Here is a 17,404-nt window from a genome sequence, read left to right on the forward strand (position 1 = left end):
TTTTGTCATTCACACTGTGGATTTTTACAAATGATTTTACTTTATCTTCTATGTTGCCAGCATCAGGCTCGTCCTTAGAGCAGTGCACCACCACTGCTCTAAGAGCTGGAAGTGGAAGGTAGGCAGGCAGGTAGAGCCTTCACTAATGAGTACATTTATTCTCATTAGGTTGCTTTTGTCCACAGGCAGATTACACTAACCATGGCCTCATTTTGTCTCTTAGTCACCTCACTTCCACGTTCTGCCAGGAGCTGAAACAGTATGAGGCCTCAACAGATGCACACCTTACTTAGAAGCTGAACCTTGAACTTCCCAGCCTTCAAAGACACACCAGAGTCAGTCTCTTAGATTTATTTATAAATTGCCCAGGTTTGGGTATTCTGCTACAGCAAAAACAAAAACAAAACAACAACAAAAACAGACAAAAAAACCCTTAAGAACACATGCCCAACCAAAAACAAACAAAAGCCAGGCGGTGGTGGCAAACACCTTTAATCCCAGCACTTGGGAGGCAGAGGCAGGTGGATTTCTGAGTTCGAGGCCAGCCTGGTCTACAGAGTGAGTTCCAGGACAGCCAGGGCTATACAAAGAAACCCTGTCTCGAAAAATAACAACAACAACAACAAAACAAAACAAAAACCACATGCCCAGTCCACAAGGAACAGAGCACATGACAGAATCAAAATGAACCAGAGTTTACAACCTTAAGATCCATGCCTCAAAGCTTCAAATGTCAAGTTAGACTCTGCCCCATGGGCAGCTGGAGGAAAGTGGGCAATTTGAATAAAGCTCAGGCAAACCAGCTATCACATACCATTCATGTTCCAGGTAAAGGCATCTCGAAGCTTCTGGCCATCTATCTCCATGTCGAGCCGGATGGGTACCAGTACCTCAGGCTGTGATGCATTCTCGTGGATCACAGCGGGATCGTGGTCATCAAAGCTGAAAGTGTAAGGGCAACAGCTGTCAGGCAGGGCTCCAGGGTTCCCAGAGATCCTGTCTCGGGCTTCCCAGTGCATGGTGGGTCCCTGAGTAGACAGTTGGAAGGGAAAGGCCATTTCTTCCAGGCTTTGTCCTCTAGCCCTGGGGCAGTACAGGAGGTTATCAGGAGTCCCAAGGCCAGTCTAAAGGGAGCGCAGAGGGGCAGTAAACAGGCTCAAACATGTCTACAGTTACGGTCTGCGACAGGGAGGGCCGGGCAGTATGCTTCACGAATGTATCAGGAAGCTGCTGCCCTGAAAGAAGAAAGCTCAGACGGTTAGCAGGGTCTGGAAGCTTATACTATATTCCAGTACTTGGAAGGCTGAGACAAACTGCCAAGAGTCTGAGGTCATGTTGGGATACAGGGTGAGACTCTGTCTCAAAAAACAAAACCACCTCTTTCCCTTAAAGCTCAGTGAATGTGGGAACTGGAGAGATGGCTCAGTGGTTAAGAGTACTGACTGCTCTTCCAGAGGTCCTGAGTTCAATTCCCAGCAACCACATAGTAGCTTACAACCATCTGTAACAGGATCTGGTGCCCTCTTCTGGTGTCTCTGAAGAGAACAACAGTGTACTCATATACATAAAATAAATAAATCTAAAAAAAAAAAAAAAAAAAAGCTCAGTGATATTTTAGAAAACCTGTGGAAAAATACTAAGAGCCATAGGTCAAAGCTTAAGGGGGGGAGAGAGGGCCATGAGACAGGATGGGGGAGGGGACCATGAAAGACAAGTGTCTTCTAGAGGCCCACTGTACTCATGACCTCCAAGCAGCTATGCTGACTGCTGTGATCTGCACAAAATCAAGTCAGCATGCATGGTCAGGGGAGACCCTACATGCTGCGTGTCCTTCTAAGAAACCCAGAGGGCGCTGTCATACATGGAGGGGTCCACAGGACCACAGAGGGGCCAAGAATGGAGCGGTGTGGCTGTAAGCTGAGGAAGGGGTGGGCAGCAGCTTCCCCAGCCGCACCCCAGGGCCCCTGAAGGGAGCAATGCCTGCCCACATCCTCACCTTGGCCTGTGACCCTATCTCAGACTCCTGCCTGCCCTCTAGACTAGGAGAGACTAAATCCATACATACTGCTGACACAGTGGGAGTCACGTGGGGGCTGGGGAGGATAGGGAAAGCCAAGGATGGTGTCCTGGAGAGCAGCGTCTGAGGAGACTAAAGCACACTGGAGAACGCCTATGGGAATCTGTGCGGAGGCCAAGCTCGGCGGAGGGCGCTCACTCACCACAGGGGGAAGGTTCTCTTCTTGTCCCGACCCATGCGGTTCCTGTTGATGGTGGTGGAACAAGGCACTGCGTCCAGATGGTGGGAGCTGTTGGGCAGGGTGGGGACCCATTGGCTGTTCCTCTTGGCCTTCTGCTCCCTGGAGACACAGGAGGAGAAAGTCACCCATCGGACCAGGGCTTAGATTCTGCTCACTCCGACTTCCTACTCATGCTCAGTGGCACTACTGTGCCATGACAGCCGCCAAACTTCTGTGGAGGACATCTGGGCATTTCTTACACTGTGGGACTCTTCCTGACACTCATGTGAGGAGGGCACAGAAGTATCAGATACAGGGCAGGGAATGGTGGGGAAGCCTTTAATCCCAGCACTCAGGAAGTTGAGAGAGGCAGGTGGATCCCAGTTCCAGGCAAGCTAGGGCTACAGAGTGAAATCCTGCCGCAGGAGGAGGAGGGGGAGGAGGGGGAGGAGGGGGAAGAGGAGGAGGAGGACGAGGAGGAGGAGGAGGAGGAGGAGGAGGAAGAGGAGGAGGAGGCGGCAGGGGTGGCCAGATAAACTCTTTCTCCTCCTCCATTTTTTGTTTTTGTTTTTGTTTTTTGACACAGGGTATCTCTGTGTAGCCCTGGCTGTCCTGGAACTCACTCTGTAGACCAGGCTGGCCTCGAACTCAGAAATCCACCTGTTTCTGCCTCCCAAGCACTGGGATTAAAGGTGTGCACCACCACCGCCTGCCAATAATGTGAAATTTTAAGTAGCAAATTCCTAAAGTCCCAACCAGATCAAGTGAATATCCATCTCAGAGAGGGCTGGCACCCTTGGCACCTTGCAGGCTCTCCTAGCCCTGGGCTTGTATCTGGAAACTTCCTGTCTTCACTGCTCACCTCTGCTGTGCTGACCCAACCTTGACCCCCAGCTCCTGCCCTATCTCCAGCTTTCCCACCAGGGGGTAGGATAGGCAGGCTCCAGGCCCTCTGTCAGGCCGACTGAGCAGTGCAGCTCTCCCTGTTGCTTTGGCTTCCAGGACAACAGGACTCTACTCCCTCAGCTGGTCCTCATCTGACACAACCAAGAAACTGTTTACCACTGTATAAAGGGCTCCCAGCTGACATGTGCAAACATAAAAGTGTCATCCATATGCACATAATTTTCTTCAGTGACTTCCTGGGACGGTCCAGCTATCCTTCTGTTCTTACCACATCCCTAGGGGGAAACAAGAATCTGCTGAGCACACGTCTACACGGCTCGCCAGACTGGATGAACACCACCTTCTCTGGGGGCTGACGGGACTAGAAAGCACTCTAACAAAGAGATGAAGGAAAACCTGGATGGAAATGCTTCTCCCAAACACGTCCCTGAACAATACCTTCCTCAGTGCCTCGGGGTTAGACATTAAAACTTCCTTTTGGCCAGGAGGTGGTGGCGCACGCCTTTAATCCCAGCACTTGGGAGGCAGAGGCAGGCGGATTTCTGAGTTCGAGGCCGGCCTGGTCTACAGAGTGAGTTCCAGGACAGCCAGGGCTACACAGAGAAACCCTGTCTCGAAAAACCAAAACCAAACCAAACCAAACCAAACCAAACAAACCAAAAAACAAAAACTTCCTTTTGTGTCTCTTGATAAGGTCTCACTGTCAGCCCACGCAGGCCTTTAGCTCCATAACCTCCTACATCCACTTCAGAGGTCTGGGATCAGAGGTAGGGGCCACAGTAACTTCAGTGAAGTTCAACAGGACAGTATGGACATGATCACCAATGAGGCCCCAAGCTCCATCCCAGCCCCACCCCAGCAGAACAAGATTACAGCAGAAGACAAACATTCTGCCCATGTTTGCTTACCTCTTATCCTGCTGGATAGGGACTAAACTCTAGTTACTTGTACACTGTGGTCTGGGGTGCAGCAAGAAATGGATCAACCTTATGGAGACCGGGGTTCAGTTCCCAGCATCACTGCCCCTCAGCACACCTACTGGAATTTTCAGTTCACTTCTAAGTCTAGATGTGCAAACACTAGATACAACACACTACATCTGTAGGTATTTGCCATCTTGTTGCCACAAATATTTTCATAATAAAAGTTCTGGGAGGCAGAGGCAGGCGGATTTCTGAGTTCCAGGCCAGTCTGGTCTACAGAGTGAGTTCCAGGACAGCTAGGGCTACACAGAGAAACGCTGTCTCGAAAAAACAAACAAACAAACAAAAAAGTTCTGTTCTAGGCTGGGAAGATGGCTCAGTGGGTAAGCGCACTTGCTTTGCAAGTATGATGATCTGAGTTTGAGGCCAGCCTGGTTTGCAGAGTGAGTTCCAGGGTAGTCAGGGCTATACAGAGAGACCTGTCTCGAAAACAAAACAAAGCAAAAGTTTGTTTGGACCTAAGAATATAGGTCAATCAGCAGAACGCTTATGGGCAGAACCATCCCCCAGCATTGTTATAATCCGGCATGGCCACACACACCTGTAATCTAAGCAACCAGGAGGTGTAAGCAGGAGCATCCTAAATTTAACATCATACTTAACTACACAGCAAGTTTAAGGCCAGCCTGGGCTACACGAGACCCCCCTCAAAAAGAAAGAAAGAAAAAGTTCTTTCAAAGTTCTACCTATATATATTGAAATGTATTATTTCTTTGGGAGTTTATCTGAATCTCCTTTTTTTGGTAAGTGAATCCCAGTTTCTGAACCCTCCGGAACTCAAGGCTTGGCCTATGTTTCTTCAGATACATTTTAAAGATACAGAAGAAACTCAGAAGCTAAGGTCAGGCAAATATAAACACAGCAAGGACAGGGCTGAAGAGCAGTTCAGTTCAGTTGAGCTTGCTCTTCAGTGTGAGAAGCTCCCACCCACGAATATCCCTGAAGCACAGGAGGGTTAGGAAGGCGTACCTGAGGTAGGTTGGGGGCTCTGTGCTGATGGACACAGCCTTGTACTTCTCATCATTGCCGTCCAGAATCTCTTCTACCTCGGAGGCTTTCAGGAGCGTCACACTGGTGGCGAGGGTGGTGTATCCGTGATCTATAAGCAGAGAGACCCCACTGTGGTCATCCTGCAGTAGTGTCAACGAGCTGCCAACCACTGATCCAGCACATGAGGTCCTCACATGCAGGAGGCGGGGAAAGCAAGGTGTCAAACTCACTACTGCTGAGTGCTAGCCTCTTCCAAAAGGGCACCTGGACTGAGGCTCTGCCTAGGCACTTTAGTGGAGAAAGCCTCTGGTGGGATGGAGTTGGTGGAATTCGCCTCCTTAGAGCATTAGCTCAAGGCAGAGATATTTGGAGTAGCTGCGGCTTAGGGGCCGCCAGGACGGCTTCCGAGGACCACCCCAGTGGGAAGAGGTCTGACAGCACCACGATCTAAAACACCAAGCAAGTGTGAGACAGGATGAAAGATGACCACTCTTCTTTTAAAACAAGAGCCCAGAGAGTTGGAAAGAAGTGCTTCACTCAAGCAGAAGTTACCGCCCCAGAGCCAGTCTGGAAACTGTGCTGTCTGGAAAACAAGACAGACTTTGTATGACGTGAGCCCCGACGTGAGCCCCAGCTCCTCTAGAGCACCTTTGCCAAGAGCTGCGAGTTATCTGCAGGACCTGCTTAGTGTCACTGGAGGAATCTCTCGGTTACAGGGAAGGGAGGAACACAGCAGAAAGACCCGTAGGACTTCACAGGAGCTCAAGGAAGGGTGGGCAGAGCTAGGCAGCCACCATGCCAATGGACTGTCCTCCACTTGTGGCACAAGGGATTAAAAAAAAACAAAAACAAAACTGTTTTAGGCAACAGTGAATATGTTTTAGTAGTGAATAAAAGCAGCTCTGGCTCCTGCATTAAAAGAACCCCCAGTTTACCGTAATAGACAAAACTACATTAGCACCTACAGACAAGAAGACCACAGAGTGCTAGTGAGCACGCATGCATGCATGCACGCATGCACATGTGCATGCAGGCCCAGGCAGCTCTCTACAGGGTGCCTCTGCTGAGTGCAAAGCAGCTTTGTCACCAGCCAGGTGGCATGCTGCACCCATACCCAAACCCATACGCTGGACGCGCCAAAATGTATGAAGAGCAGCGTCACGCTGCACAGAGTTGCCACAGCCCAGAGCTCACACTAGTTTCACTAGCATCAGATGGCTCACCTGGCAAGCCCCAGGCACAGGGCAGGCCATACGGAATGGGTACATGCACGTGAGCTTAGCTAGCTGGTTGTTGAGATGAAGTATTACAGGATGGATGTGCTGAGGGAGGGAAGCGGGGAAAGCCCCAGAGGAAAGAGAGGGCTGGGGCCACCATCTACGGCTGCACGGATGACTACAGCAACACACTCACAGCAAATGGAAGCAAGCCTCAGCATTCCTAAAACGTTTTGAGACCAACATGTCTTCACAGCACTTGCGCCTGCCTGCCCTGGCTCCGCCCCGCACGCACCCACTGGCCCAGCCAGGAAGCCTCTATCTACCCTTGAGCCACTCTCACCTGAGGCAGTGTGTGCTCTGGCAGGGTGGCCCGCCCCCAGGATGCTCCCTCCCGAACTAAGGTCAGGCTGCAATGAAGACGCTGGAGTGAAAACGTTTTATCTTCATGACATAAGCGAGTGGTTTTGAAACAGGTTTACAAACCCTCGTGAAGACGCACCCTTAGTGTTAGGTTTTGTTTTTTTACCATGTGACGATGCCACTATTTTCTTCCTTTCTTCCACAGTGGCTAGTCGCCGCCAGAGTGAGGGATATCTCTTGTACAGAGAACCTCGGAACATACGCAGGTAGTTTCCCACCTATGGGTAAAGCAAGAAGGCTCATTATGAGGGTCGGCTACCTAGCACCTTGCCGAGACAGTGCCTCTAGACACCAGGCTTTCAGCCGTCAGCAAGCACATTCTGCTGACATCAAGGGTTCAACGGCAGTGCACATCTGGCTGGCATCTGTGTCTCCTGACTTCAGAACCAAGGGAGGATCCCAGAGCTTAGTAAGACGCTTGTGATTCTGACCTGACTAGAGATGTTGGCACTTTTCTGAAATCTAAGACTCCTGTGACCTTCTTTCATCTTAAGAAGCAGACTTTGATATTTTTACAAGGCAATAAACACCAAAAAGTCTTTAATTTTAGACAGATGCGAGATAATTTGTCCCACTGCCTATGTTACTTTGTTTAGTAATAAAACTCAAACCAGAGATGCCAAAGAATTTTCTAGAGTCTAAAAAAAGCACTATATTAGTAATCCCTCGCCTATCCTATAAATCACTACTTCCCTCAAGTAATAGCTTTAGTTTGTTTGTAGAAATACTGTAAATATGGCCTTCATAAGAAGCTAGTATTCTGATCTACAAAGTGAGTTCCAGGACAGCCAGGGCTATACAGAGAAACCCTGTCTCGAAGGAAGATCAACAAAGAGAAGCTAGTACTGTGTTTTTGTTTTTTGGGTGCTCTATGGCCTCGCTGACTTTCCAGAGTCACACTGTGGGGACAACCAATGGATGTGAGGTGCTCACTCTGTCAGTGAACCTAGGCCTCTTCACTCACCTGTCAAGTGTTTAACAACCCTGACATTTTCCCCCTAAGACAACTTCTCACCATGTAGCCCTGGCTGGCCAAGAACTCATATGTAGACAAGTCCTTGAACTCACAGAGATGGACCGACCTGCCTCTGCCCACTGAATACTGGGATTAAAGGCATGCATGGTCACGCCAGGCCCTCAAGTCTGGATTCTGCTTTAGAAAGGATCACTTCTATTGTTCTTTTCATCTTATCTACCTACCTAGCTACACTTCTTAAGTGAAAGCAGTTTCTGCACTTTTCTTCCAGAATGGATTTCCATGACCAACAGCCAGAGCTGCTGAGCCTAAGAGCCAACCAGTCTATATACAGAACAGCAAAGACTCCTTGTTGCTGTGTGGTTTGTGGGTCATTATCACCCAAAGGTAAAAGTACAATTTCCATCCATTTTTAGAAAAATGTTAGCAATACTATCAACTATTTTTTCCAAAACATACATTCTTACTACGTAGTCCTGGCTGGCCTGGAACTCTGTGGACCAGGCTGTCCTTGAACTCAAGAGATAGGCCTGCCTCTGCCTAGTGGGTGCTGGGATTAAAGGAGTGCCCTGCAAAGTAGTCCTCCATGGCTATGGCGAGCGAGGGGCCTGGAACACCAGGCTGGACCACTTGGCTTTTCCTAAATCAGTCTTTGCCCTCTCTGGAATGCAAAATTAAGAATCTGGACTTGGGCACTGAGTTCTTCAAAGTTCTTTGACTCCTGTGGCAAATGACAGGATGACAGGGGCACAGTCATATCCACTGCAGACATCCGAGACACGGCTAGTGTTGCTGTCTGCCCATCTGTCTGAATATTGAACTCATTTTCTATGATGAAGGGAGCAAGGGCCATGCATCATCCATACAATCCTGCCATAGGAACTGCAGACAGAAAGTACTGTATGACCCTCTGCTCTTCCCAAAATCAAAGCCAGTTCCCATTTTGGTTTCGGGATCACTATTCTCAATTAACTGGGAAGGCCAAGAGTCAAGAGGCCAAAAGTAGGTTGTGGTTAGCTTTCTAAAACCTAAGACACACAATGATGATGACCTCAAAAAGCACGTATTTCCAGTGTAAGCATCTCAGATGCATAAGAAAAATAAAAGCAGCCAAGAGGAATGCTCAGTGTAAGAGCATGTGTTTAGCATGCACAAGGCTCTAGGTTCCCCAGCATGGGAAATGAGAACTGAGTAAGACAGAGAAGAGGGAGGGGATCAAGAGGCAGAGCAAGAGGTCCCTAAGCCTCCAGAGGCTCTTCCACCTGACTAGGAGCTGTCCCTAAGCCTCCCGAGGCTCTTCCCACATGACCAGGGGCTGTCTTTCAGTCGCTCCACCACATGGGAATTTTCTTTTCAAAACTAGAGCTGGGGCCAGATCTACCCCTTCACTGGTCAGTTCAGGTAAATAAACATCTTACAAGTTCTTCAGCACAGATTGCTTAAAGTCTTCAACTGCCTTACATACCTTGCATTTGAGCAAATGCCTAGTGGCCAACAAGGACCCTTCCGAGCTGTGGGAGATGGACGGGTCCTGAGTATACGTCCCCAGCACAGCCACCATGGAACAGTGGTACAGAAGTGACAATGGGAAGTCATGGCGGCTAGCATTTTTTGTTTAATGGAAGATGGTGAAAACAGAAACTCTAAGTCTGGGTGTTTCTGACAACATTGGTCTCACGACCTGATTCAACCAACACACACCAATGAAATGGAGTCTATGTCACTGAACAGCTGCCAGTCTGAAATGACATTAGCACTCCAGGGTGGGCACTCTCTTTACACATGTTACATGTCTACTGGGTGACATTCGAACATCTGAATTTTATCTTTTTTTTTATTCCTTTCAAGACAAGATCTCACTATGGAGGCCAGGCTGGACTCAAAATCACCCTCTACTTCTGCTTCCTGAGTGTTCAGATTAAAGGTGCAGCCCAGTGCCTGGCCACCTACATCTAAAAAAAAAGGTCAGCTAGATCTACAAAGTGGAGTTACATGATGAAATCTTGTCTCAAAAAGAAGGGGGGAGGGGACACATAAACCAGTTGGGGGTTGCCCTTAGATAGAAGGGAGCTAGTTTGAGACAGACAATCTGCACAAAAAAAAAAAAAAAAAAAAAAAAAAAGGGCTGGTGAGGTGGCTCAGTGGGTAAGAGCACTGGCTCTTCTGAAGGTCCTGAGTTCAATTCCTAGCAACCACATGGTGGCTCACAACTATCCGCAATGAGATCTGATGCCCTCTTCTGGTATGTCTGAAGACAGCTACAGTGTACTTACAATAAAAAAAAAGGAGGCAGGCCTGAAAAAAAAAAAGAAAAGAAATTTCATACATTTGGCTGGTCTCTAAGGCAGTGGTTCTCAGCCTTCCTAATGCTATGACCCTAATACAGTTTCTCGAGTCGTAATGACTCCCTCCACCATAAAAACTTTTCATTGCTGCTTCATAACTATAATTTTGCTACAGTTACGAATCACCGATCAAAGGTCAAAATCTAACATGCAGGATATCTGATCTGCGACCCCTGTGAAAGGAGTAGCGACGCACAGGCCCGCACTTAAGGAACCATGTCCACCTGACTGAACAGATGTTGTCTCTTCTAGTTCTGGGGTAGCGATCCTTCAGACATCCCCTATTAAAAAAAAAAAAAAAAAACTCAAAATCAGTTCACAGATCTCCAAAAAAAACAAACAAACAAACAAACAAAAAAACAAAAAAGTTAGTGCTTCTGGCCTCCGGGCCTCAACCACTCAAAAGCAAACATCTCCAACCACTTTCTAAACATCATAAAGTTCACAATGCTTTTGCTGCGGTCCACCTCACAAGCAACAACACAAAGGGGAGGAGGCTTGTCCTAAGCCCTCGGGCTCACAGCTCGCAGATCCAAGACCAGGGGGAAAGTGGGGTGCACGAGAGCTGCCTGCCAAGGGGCTCGAGGGCAGTATTGCATCTCCACTTCCAAGCGCCCAGGGGCTTCCCGAACATCCTTTCCCCATCTGCCTAGAGTGTGCCGGCTCGACGCTCTAAGCTCGGGCGGATGCTCAGGGTCCGAACAACGTTAAGTGGGTAAGAAAACCCTGGACGGTCCAGGCGGGTGAGGGCCTGGCCACGCCCACCAGGCCACGCCCCAGCCGCGAGCACGCGCCCGCCTCCGCGATGAATGGAGGCGCGCACACGGGGAGCACGGGCCGCCCCGGGGACTGGAGCCGGCCAGCCGCTGCCCGGGAAGCCGAGGACGCGCCGCGGGCTACCTCGGAGCCGATCATGTAGAACTCCCCGTCGTCCTCCAGTTGAAACTTGACGGGCTTCTGCCCGAAGGTCTTGCTCAACGCCATCATCATCATGGCGGCGGGCGAAACCGGCAGCTGGGGTCAAGCTGGAAAGAATCCGCTGGGCTAGGGCGGGGCCGAGGCGCGTCGGACCGAAAGGAACGGAGGCCGGGAGGTGAAGGTCGGGCAGGGCGAGCCGGGCGAACGGGGCAGGCGCTCGCGCCCCTACTGAGGTTCCTTAGCCGTCCCTGCGACGAGCAGGCCGCCCTCTGTGCGCATGCGCGGGGCTGACGCTAACGTGCGCGCCGCCGCCCGAGCGACACAAGGCCGAGCGCGTTCCCGCGGGCCCTTAAAGGGACCCGAGCTCTCTTTTTGCTACCGTGGGTTGCCTCCCCGGGCCGGCATGGAGGAAAACTTCTCAGCGACCGAAATAGCCACTGATGCCCTGACTCGGGCGGTAGCTTTCCTAGTCGCACAGCCAGAGCTGGCACTCCGTCCTGGGATGAAGGGAAAAAAATGTGACGTTAAGCGGAGAGCAGGACCGCTCTGTCTGGAAGCCCGAGGGAGGCTGGGTGGGCATGGCGGACCCCAGGCTGACGCTTCAGGTTTTCCATCCGAAAGTGCGCTAGGAACAGCTAGCTATCCACTGCCGGCCAGCAGCTCTCCCCAGGGCCGTAGGGTTGGGAAGAATGACAATACTGGATGGAGATTGGTACTATTCAAAGATCTAGGTGATGTGCCAGGTGAACGGGAGGAAGCGCTTGCATTCTTTCTTACTTTTAGCTTGGTACCCACAAGCCCAACCCTGTTCTGTACCTCTGGCGGCCTTGGGACATTAACAGCCCCGAGGGAAGACAGTGCATCTGGAAAGTGTCCAAGCAGTCCACCCCCTGTTGAACAGTGCCGTTGACTCCAAAATGTTTCATGTTTATTGTAGCACTATTACAAGCGCTTAAGTTATAGAGCCCCAACCTAGGTAGCTATTCAAGAGGGGAGGAATGGATGAAGAAAATGTCATCTAGGCTGGGCCTTTAGCCCCAGCCCAGGGGAGTCAGAGAGAGGAGTGTTTTTGTGAGCTATAGGCAAGCCTGGTCTTTGTAGTGAGTTCCAGGACAGTCAGGAGTATGTAGAGAAACTGTGTGTCAGGTAAGAAAAGAAATAAAAAATAAAAATAAATTTTAAAAAAAGTGTGAAATGTGTGTACACGTGTTTTTTTTTTCAGCCAGAAAAACAAAATTAAATTGTTTTCAGGAAAATGGATGCACCTGGAGATATCGTATTAACCAAATCAAGCCAGTCTCAGAAAGACAAATACATTTTCTCTCATTTGTGCTTTCTAGATTTTATATAGATACATAAAATATGTATTACACAGAACATGAGAGTAAAAGTGACATTGTGTATGGGAGCAAAGGAATTAACAACCTGGCTAAGGGGGTGTGGGGGCATGGTAGGATGTGTAAAATATAAATACTGATATGAAAACAAATAAACAGTGGCCAGCTTCGTAAGGGTCAGTCTAATGAGACTGCAGTTGTAAGCAGGGCAGTGGTGGCACATGCTTTTAATCCCAGCACTTGGGAGGCAGAGGCAGGGGGATTTCTGAGTTTGAAGCCAGCCTGGTCTACAGAGTGAGTTCCAGAACAGCCAGGGCTATACAGAGAAACCCTGTCTTGGAGAGAGAGAGAGAGAGAGAGAGAGAGAGAGAGAGAGAGAGAGAGAGAGGAGAGAGAGAGAGAGAGGCTACTAGGAAGGGGCTGTGGTAACCAGGAGTTTGCCCACTGATTTCACAGCCACGGGAACCAGAGGGTTAAGGACCAGGCATGGTGGTTCACACTTTTAATCTCAGAACTCCTAGGCAGGCAGACACTCTGTGAGTTCTAGGACAGCCTGGATGTATACTGAGGCATACTGAGGCTGTGCCCCTCCTATACCCCACACCATGGTAGTTAAGCATGAGCTAATAAGATGACTACTGCTTTTGAGGAGACAGGCAGCCAGTTAAAAAGCCACTGTGGCTGTACCTCTATTTGTTCAGGAATGGAATAAAAAGAAAAACAACCTCTAAACACTGGGGCCAGCCCCCGGGAAACAGTCTTGGGGAATGAAGGCTTCAACCCTAACTCCCAAATCTTACAAATTGCAAAGAGAAACCAGACAGGCATTTAGAAAACACTCATGTTTAATGACAGTTTTGGCTTTTTTTTAAAAAAAAAAAAAAGAAAAGAAAAGAAAAGAAAAAAAGGCTTTATACACTGTATACACATTTACATGGCTTTGGAGGGTACCTGTGCTAGGAAGAGGGCCCCAGGAAGAAATGGCCTGGGGCAAGGCCGTGAGGTATGTGGGACCTTTGAGGTTCAGTGTCTCTGGGAGGAAGCAGCTGCCTCCTCCCTGGCTGGCTGTGTACCTTTTGGCCTGAGTTTCAGGAAACACTTGTCTGAATCACCTACCAGAATATATCAGTCCAATATCTCTCCAGAGCTGACTTTTACCAGGAAAGATACTAGCCCAGTTGCTTAAGCTGGGGTGCGGGGGATCCTGGTACCCTGGGCATCTCATTACCACCACTACCACCACCACCACCAACAACAACAGGAACCTCATTACAGGAACAGAAGGAAGACACAGTGGTTCCTGAATTCCTGTGGGGGGTTCTGCTTTGGGGGATGGAGATGGAGACCTTGGGCAGCCAGGTTGAGCGTGGACTATTGGTAGCTGAAATACTGTCAGCCCCCAGAACCTCCTTTATGTCTAAGTAATGCCAAAGCCCTTGCCTAGTCTGAGACAGTTGTTGGCAGGGGACCATGACCAGCATGGTCCTCCATGCAAAAAGTGGCTGCACCCAACCCACTCCCCTGAGGAGACATAGGCCCTGTCTGTCGCATGCCTGAATCCCAGAGCCACAAATACGGCTGTGGGTCCCTTTAACGATCTAAGTGCCCCGGCATGGGGGATCGGTACCCCTGAATGCATCTAAAGTGTTGTCAGCGGAAAGTATTGGCAGGTTCTGCACAGTCAAAGAAGTCAGGACCTATGGAGCGAGGAAAGCCTTCTAGGACCTTCACCTTCACGGGGTCAAACTTCCAGTAGAGATGGCCGCGCAGGAAGTAGGCATAGCCTGAAGAGAGAAGGAAATCAGTTCATGGATACTAAGCTCTGCACAAACCTAGGGACAGATACTACGCAGACCTTGGTCACTAGGGAACTCTTTGGAATCTGCCAGGCTAGGCATGGTAGCTTCGTGTGTGTGCTCTCTGCGCTCAGGAGGTAAAGCTCTGCAAGAGGATAAGGAGTTCAGGGGTATCCTCGGCTACATACTAAGTTTGAAGCTAGCCTGGACTACAAGAGACCCTGCCTTCAAAATAAGTAAATAAGTTATAGACTCCAGAGGTGGCTGCATCACAACCTCCTTTCCCTCCAGGGAACTTTTCTGTCTGTCTGTCCGCCAGGGTCTGGTCCAGTAGGTACTGGGGACCCAGCTCACTTCCTACCTTTCAGGAAAGAAAATACTGCTCCTGTACCCAAGCTCCCCCTTACTTCCCGCACCAGAAAAGGCAACACCAGAGATACAGAGCTCGAGGCTCCTGGGGAGACCCAGGGTTGCAGGACACAGAAGCAGAGGACAGTACCAAGCAAGAGAGCTCTGTGTGCTTAGGACTAAGCCTGGTGCTTCAGTGGTTGCGAGCAGGGACTAATAGGAACAACGGCATTGTTCATCCCGTATGTTTAGTGATCTTCTTACCCATTCCTCTGTCTGTCCCTCTGACACTATGCTAATAAGAGCTGTGATGGTCAGGCATAGTGGTGCATGCCTTCAGTCTATGAGTTCAATCCCAGCTTGGTCTACGAGGCAAGTCCCAGGTGAGCCAGGGATACGTAGTAAGACCATGCCTCAAACAAAAAGAGCTGTGCAGAGCTTGTGATGTCAGAAGGTTGTTCTGAGACCTACTTAAGACATGTAAGGAGTGTAGAATCATGGCTGACACATTGTCTACCGTTTGGTAAGCACTGGCTGTAGCCAAAGGATCCAGGAAAGTCCTTATACCTCTCTGGCCTTCCATCTCTCTTTCTTTTTTATTTTTTTTTTTAAAAGATTTTATTTGCCGGGTGGTGGTGGTGCACGCCTTTAATCCCAGCACTTGGGAGGCAGAGACAGGCAGATTTCTGAGTTCGAGGCCAGCCTGGTCTACAGAGTGAGTTCCAGGACAGCCAGGGCTACCCAGAGAAATCCTGTCTCGAAAAAAAAATTATTTATTTTATGTATATGTAAGTATACTGTAGGTGTCCTCAGACACACCAGAAGAGGGCATCTGATCCCGTTACAGATGGTTGTGAGCCACCCCGTGGCTGCTGGGATTTGAACTCAGGACCTCTGGAAGAGCAGTCAGTGCTCTCAACAGCTGAGCCATCCCTCCAGCCCCTCCCATTTCATTTTTAACACGGAGCAGCGTTAACACTGATTGGTCACCAAGGAGGGGAGATATCGGCTCTAGACAAAGGATCTGTGGCAATGAGCCAGGCCTTATGAAGGGGGAGTGGCGGGAGGAGGCAGGCTGACAGCCACTCAACTCCCCTCCTGCTACCTTACCCTCAACTCACCCTCCGCATCCTGGAAGGCAGCGTCGATCTCAGAAGGTACCCCTCGCCAGTCAGTGGCACGCCGGGGCACGGGATTGTCCACTTGTTGGGTTCTGGGGTGGAAACGCCAATAGTCTCCACCTTGGAAGAAGTAGATCTTGTTCTTCTCAGCACCCCAGACCAAGGCGGCATGGACGGGGGACCTCTGCAGGCCCAGCTTGGAGAGCGGTGCAGGGCCTAGGACTGGCTTCTCACCGTCATATACCCAGTACTGAGCACCTGCCAGAGAGGGGATGCTGCCAGGGGCTGCCAAATCACCCCTGCCATCCCCGTCACTGCGGATCTGCTTGGCCTCTCAGAGGGACTCCCCCAGCTTGTTTCTTTGGTCGGCAGAACAGTGCTGGCCGATAGTGCTTTCCGCAGCAACCCTAGCCCCGAGGGCTGTTACAACTAGCTGGGTTGAGCTGAGTGAGGAGAAAGATAAGCTTGGGTTCAATAAGCCCAAATTAAAGTTATTCTGGTCGACGGAGGGGTGCCCCTTTGCAGATGTTTGCTCACCACCCCGGGGGTCCCAGCCCCTGCATATTTACAGAGTTCCCATGCCTCACCTGAGTTTATGAAGTCCTGCCACCTGGACGTTCTAGGTTGACATCTCTGCCAGATGAGAGTTGAAATCACAGGCTCCTGGGTCACTATGCCTAGATCAGTTTCCTGCCCTGCTCTTTCCAAGCTTCGTTCCTTAAGTGAGTCATTTTCTGCCTCTGAGCCTAAGTCCTCATCGCTAAGACCCGCCCCACACAGGAGCGCGCAGCCGCAGTGTGCAAGACCTTCAGCGCTCCTCTGATCCCAAGAGTCGCCACTTCTGAGACTCTCAGCCATGCCCAAGGAGTGAGTCCCACTCTCTCTTGGCTCTAAGTCCTCAGGGCACCGTCTCCCTACCCACCGTGTCCCTGAGTCCTCTGTCATTATTCCTATCTGACTTCCAATCCCCACTCACCTTGGAAGAACCAAATCTGGCCCTGGGCATCCTCAAAAGCTGCATCCACAGGGCTGGGCAGTCCTTGCCAGTGCCGAGAGGCCAGAGCAGGATACCCGGGCTGCAGTCGCCCACTGCGCAGCCTCCACACAAAGCCTGCCTTAAAGAAGAAGAGCTCGCCTCGGATGGTGGAAACGGCATCGAAGGAAGTCTCACAGACATCTGGCGGGGTTTCCGGCTGTGATGGGGATAGAGGAGCCAGAATAGAGCACATAAGACCGGCGGGGGTGCAGAAGGAACAGGGGTGGGGTCTCACCTCTGTCTTCCCACCAGTCTCCTTGTTACCTCCAGCAGTGCAATCTCATTGGTATCCGTCCCAGCCTGGGAGCTCAAGGTTGGGGTAGGGGAGGTGGGGGTCAGCCGGGGCCGGCCATAGAGGTGCTGGATGCCCCTTCGGTCATCTGGGCTAAGGCTCAGAGGGTAGCGGAAGGTGTAGAAAGGGGACATGAGGGCCTTAGCTGCTGTGGTGTGTTGCAGCCCCAGAACATGGCCAAATTCATGAGCCGCCACTTGTAGCAGGTCTGTGCCTGGAAAGGGGGTTGGGGGGTGAGTTAGCGAATGCCACCGCTTGTCATCAGTAGCCTGATTCTTCTCTAGACCCCAGTTTAAATGCTCCTTAGTTGCCTCATCTGGAAGATGGGTCTATCTAAAGCACATACCCTGGTTGTCCCCAATAGTCCAAGTTTCGTCATAGTCGAAGTGGACATCCCCTTCTCGGTGGGTCTTAGGGAAGAAAGCATGGGCCAGGATGCCCCCAGGCCCGTCAAACGGCAGGTTGTCCCCATGCCAGTA

General features: G+C 50.3%; 2 protein-coding genes across 4 annotated transcripts in view; both read right to left on the reverse strand.

The window, feature by feature from the left end:
• The window catches only part of Smarcb1 (SWI/SNF related, matrix associated, actin dependent regulator of chromatin, subfamily b, member 1), a 25,511-nt gene extending 14,214 nt beyond the window's left edge, over window positions 1–11,297 (reverse strand). The window contains exons 1-5 of one of the 2 annotated variants that reach the window (XM_031346491.1): window positions 10,978–11,297; window positions 6,863–6,974; window positions 5,096–5,225; window positions 2,220–2,357; window positions 815–942 (exon numbers count right to left, since the gene is read on the reverse strand). In XM_031346491.1, the coding sequence (XP_031202351.1) occupies window positions 815–942; window positions 2,220–2,357; window positions 5,096–5,225; window positions 6,863–6,974; window positions 10,978–11,070 (601 nt within the window). In that variant the 5' untranslated portion in view covers window positions 11,071–11,297. Of the gene's footprint in view, window positions 1–814; window positions 943–2,219; window positions 2,358–5,095; window positions 5,226–6,835; window positions 6,975–10,977 lie in introns of both variants that reach the window. The other variant, XM_031346489.1, reaches the window with a different exon arrangement.
• A 1,858-nt stretch (window positions 11,298–13,155) lies between these two features.
• Mmp11 (matrix metallopeptidase 11) overlaps window positions 13,156–17,404 on the reverse strand; it is a 10,183-nt gene continuing 5,934 nt past the window's right edge. Inside the window, exons 4-9 of one of the 2 annotated variants that reach the window (XM_031348217.1) lie at window positions 17,272–17,404; window positions 16,869–17,139; window positions 16,574–16,790; window positions 16,185–16,230; window positions 15,598–15,855; window positions 13,156–14,116 (exon numbers count right to left, since the gene is read on the reverse strand). In XM_031348217.1, coding sequence (XP_031204077.1) covers window positions 13,983–14,116; window positions 15,598–15,855; window positions 16,185–16,230; window positions 16,574–16,790; window positions 16,869–17,139; window positions 17,272–17,404 — 1,059 coding nt within the window. In that variant the 3' untranslated portion in view covers window positions 13,156–13,982. The remainder of the gene's footprint in view (window positions 14,117–15,597; window positions 15,856–16,184; window positions 16,231–16,573; window positions 16,791–16,868; window positions 17,140–17,271) is intronic. The other variant, XM_031348218.1, reaches the window with a different exon arrangement.

The sequence above is a fragment of the Mastomys coucha genome, unplaced genomic scaffold, assembly GCF_008632895.1.
Source record: "Mastomys coucha isolate ucsf_1 unplaced genomic scaffold, UCSF_Mcou_1 pScaffold3, whole genome shotgun sequence".
Lineage (NCBI taxonomy): Eukaryota > Metazoa > Chordata > Mammalia > Rodentia > Muridae > Mastomys > Mastomys coucha.